This window comes from Chaetura pelagica, unplaced genomic scaffold, assembly GCF_000747805.2.
Source record: "Chaetura pelagica isolate M959 unplaced genomic scaffold, ChaPel_1.0 scaffold302, whole genome shotgun sequence".
NCBI lineage: Eukaryota > Metazoa > Chordata > Aves > Apodiformes > Apodidae > Chaetura > Chaetura pelagica.
Window position 1 is genome coordinate 1,039,082 of NW_009952561.1, and position 2,327 is coordinate 1,041,408.

General features: G+C 54.8%; 1 protein-coding gene across 1 annotated transcript in view; it reads left to right on the forward strand.

The window, feature by feature from the left end:
* Positions 1-1,048: 1,048 nt before the first annotated feature.
* The window catches only part of ZNF703 (zinc finger protein 703), a 4,018-nt gene continuing 2,739 nt past the window's right edge, over positions 1,049-2,327 (forward strand). Inside the window, exons 1-2 of the mRNA XM_009993248.1 lie at positions 1,049-1,115; positions 1,791-1,827. Coding sequence (XP_009991550.1) covers positions 1,049-1,115; positions 1,791-1,827 — 104 coding nt within the window. The remainder of the gene's footprint in view (positions 1,116-1,790; positions 1,828-2,327) is intronic.

The window sequence follows — 2,327 nt, forward strand, 5'->3', positions numbered from 1 at the left end:
TCATGGAGCAGAACTGAGCATGAAAGAGAGAAGTTTTATTTTCCCTCCCTCTGGTCACTGTTCCCCTTAATGAAAACAGGACGAACAGAAATTTAGAATGAAGAATAAAACCAGAGGCATCAGCACTGAGCAGGGCCCATCACTACCCAGCCTGACTTTTCAGGAAGTTTTAACCCAGATGAGCCCAGAAATGTTCCAGAACAGGATTAGGGCTTTGAAGCAACCTGAGCTCTGGGGGAAGGGAGGGACACAGCCCTGGAGACACCCAGACATCACCTCCTCCTGCCCTCCCTCTGCTCCAGCATCCCCCAGCCAGGAGCACTGCCCGTGCCCGCTGCTCTTACCCACTTGTCCCCCTGTGTTTTCTGTGATTTTTGTTCAGGCCTCGTTGTTGTTGTTGGCGACCAACTCGAGTGACTTTGAGGAAAGGGTTTTTTTTTTCCTGTTTCCTCCTGACTTGAATGGCTCCTTTGAAAGGCAGCGCCGCTCCGCTCACATCCCCCGGCCGGATTGAATCAACCTTGTGGTCAGCCTGGGGAGGAGGGATGGGGGGGGGGGAGAAGAAAAATACCCTCACAAGGAGGGAAACTGACAGGTCTGACCATTGGTGTGATGGATAGTGGTTGGAGAAGTGGGGCTTGGCGTGGGGCTGTGCCAGGGCAAGGCTGGTACTTGCTGGGGAAATCCAGCAAAGCCTTTTTTCCCAGAACCTGCAGCAGGGAGGCTTGGTGAGGGGCAGCCACATGGATTTAATAATAGCAACATTGTTGGAACATAAAGCATCTGTCAGGAGTTAATATGATTAATTAGAGGTGTCTGTCTCTCTCCTCTTTGCCCTCTCCTTCTCTGGGCAAGCAGGAGGGACTGAATCCCAAACCAGGGAGGGCAGAAAGGGGTCAGTGCCACAGCCCCAGCCCTGGGAAAGCTGGTTCCTTCCCACCAGCTCCACCACAAGCACTCCCAGTGCAGCCAGGCCTTGGCACGTGGACCTCCTTCAGCCAGAGGGGCTGAAGGAGAACAGGAGACCCTCAAACCCAGAGTCACAGACATGCCAGTGGCCCCTGCAGCTGTCAGTGGGATGGGTTCCCAGGCTCTCAACAGGGAACTGGTTCCAGGTAAGCCCTGATTTTAGCAGCACAGCGAGGGCATCAGCCCACTGCACTGAACATTAATTCCTCCAATTTTAGGGGAAGGAAGGTGGGTTCAGGTTGTGCTGTGTGACCACAGCTGCCTGGCACTGCAGTGGAGCATCCTTGCCCATCCTTCCTAAAGATGCCACTTTGCTTTTCTCCAGGCCAAAGGTTTTCACCCAACCTGGCCCACATCCCTGTCTCCCATGAACCCCCTCATCCCTGTTCCTTTACAGGGCTCTCCTGGAGCCCCCATTCTCTTGCCAGCTCCCAGTGGGAGCCCCAGGAGCTGGCAGAGCAGCTCCCCACCCCACCAGGACCCCCACAGCTGCCGCACACTGAACGTTGCTCCAGGTTGGATGTGATGAGGTGGAGCTCCAAGATTTATCTGTGTGCCTCAGCTCCTCATGGAAAGAGCTCAGTGGGACAGTGGGTTTCAGGCCCAGGGGTTTGTGAATGTAATTCAAAGACGTCTGGAAAAGGTAACTAGAAATAGGAAATTAATTGTCAGGAACCTTAATTAGCTGTGTGCAGTCTGCACTGGCAAAATGTTCAGACCCTGTACTCTGAGAAAGCAGAAAAACTCCTGAGAGAAGTGTTGTAGGTATGTAAGGGGATTGCAGGACCCGGGCTAAGATCTGTCCCTTGGCTCTGCTGCAGGTGCCCTGGGCTCATCCCTGACGGTGGGAAATGCTCAGTGAGGGGTTGGTCACAGCCCCAAGAACAGAAAATGCTGTGATTGCTGCTAAAATTATTCAAGTGCTGGTGAGTGCAACACGTGCCCAGTGAGAAAGCCTGTGGTGTGACCTGTGATGGGTCCTTCACGTCTGGGTGGCACTGCTGTCCCCCCAGCAACCCCAGCGCTGCCCCAGTTTGGCTTGTGCCGTGCCACCCTAAACTGTGCCGTGCCACCCTAAACTGTGCCGTGCCACCCTAAACTGTGCCGTGCCATCCTAAACTGTGCCGTGCCACCCTAAACTGTGCCGTGCCACCCTAAACTGTGCCGTGCCACCCTAAGCTGTGCCGTGCCATCCTAAACTGTGCTGTGCCACCCTAAGCTGTGCCGTGCCATCCTAAACTGTGCTGTGCCACCCTAAGCTGTGCCGTGCCATCCTAAGCTGTGCCGTGCCACCCTAAGCTGTGCCGTGCCATCCTAAGCTGTGCCGTGCCACCCTAAGCTGTGCCGTGCCATCCTAA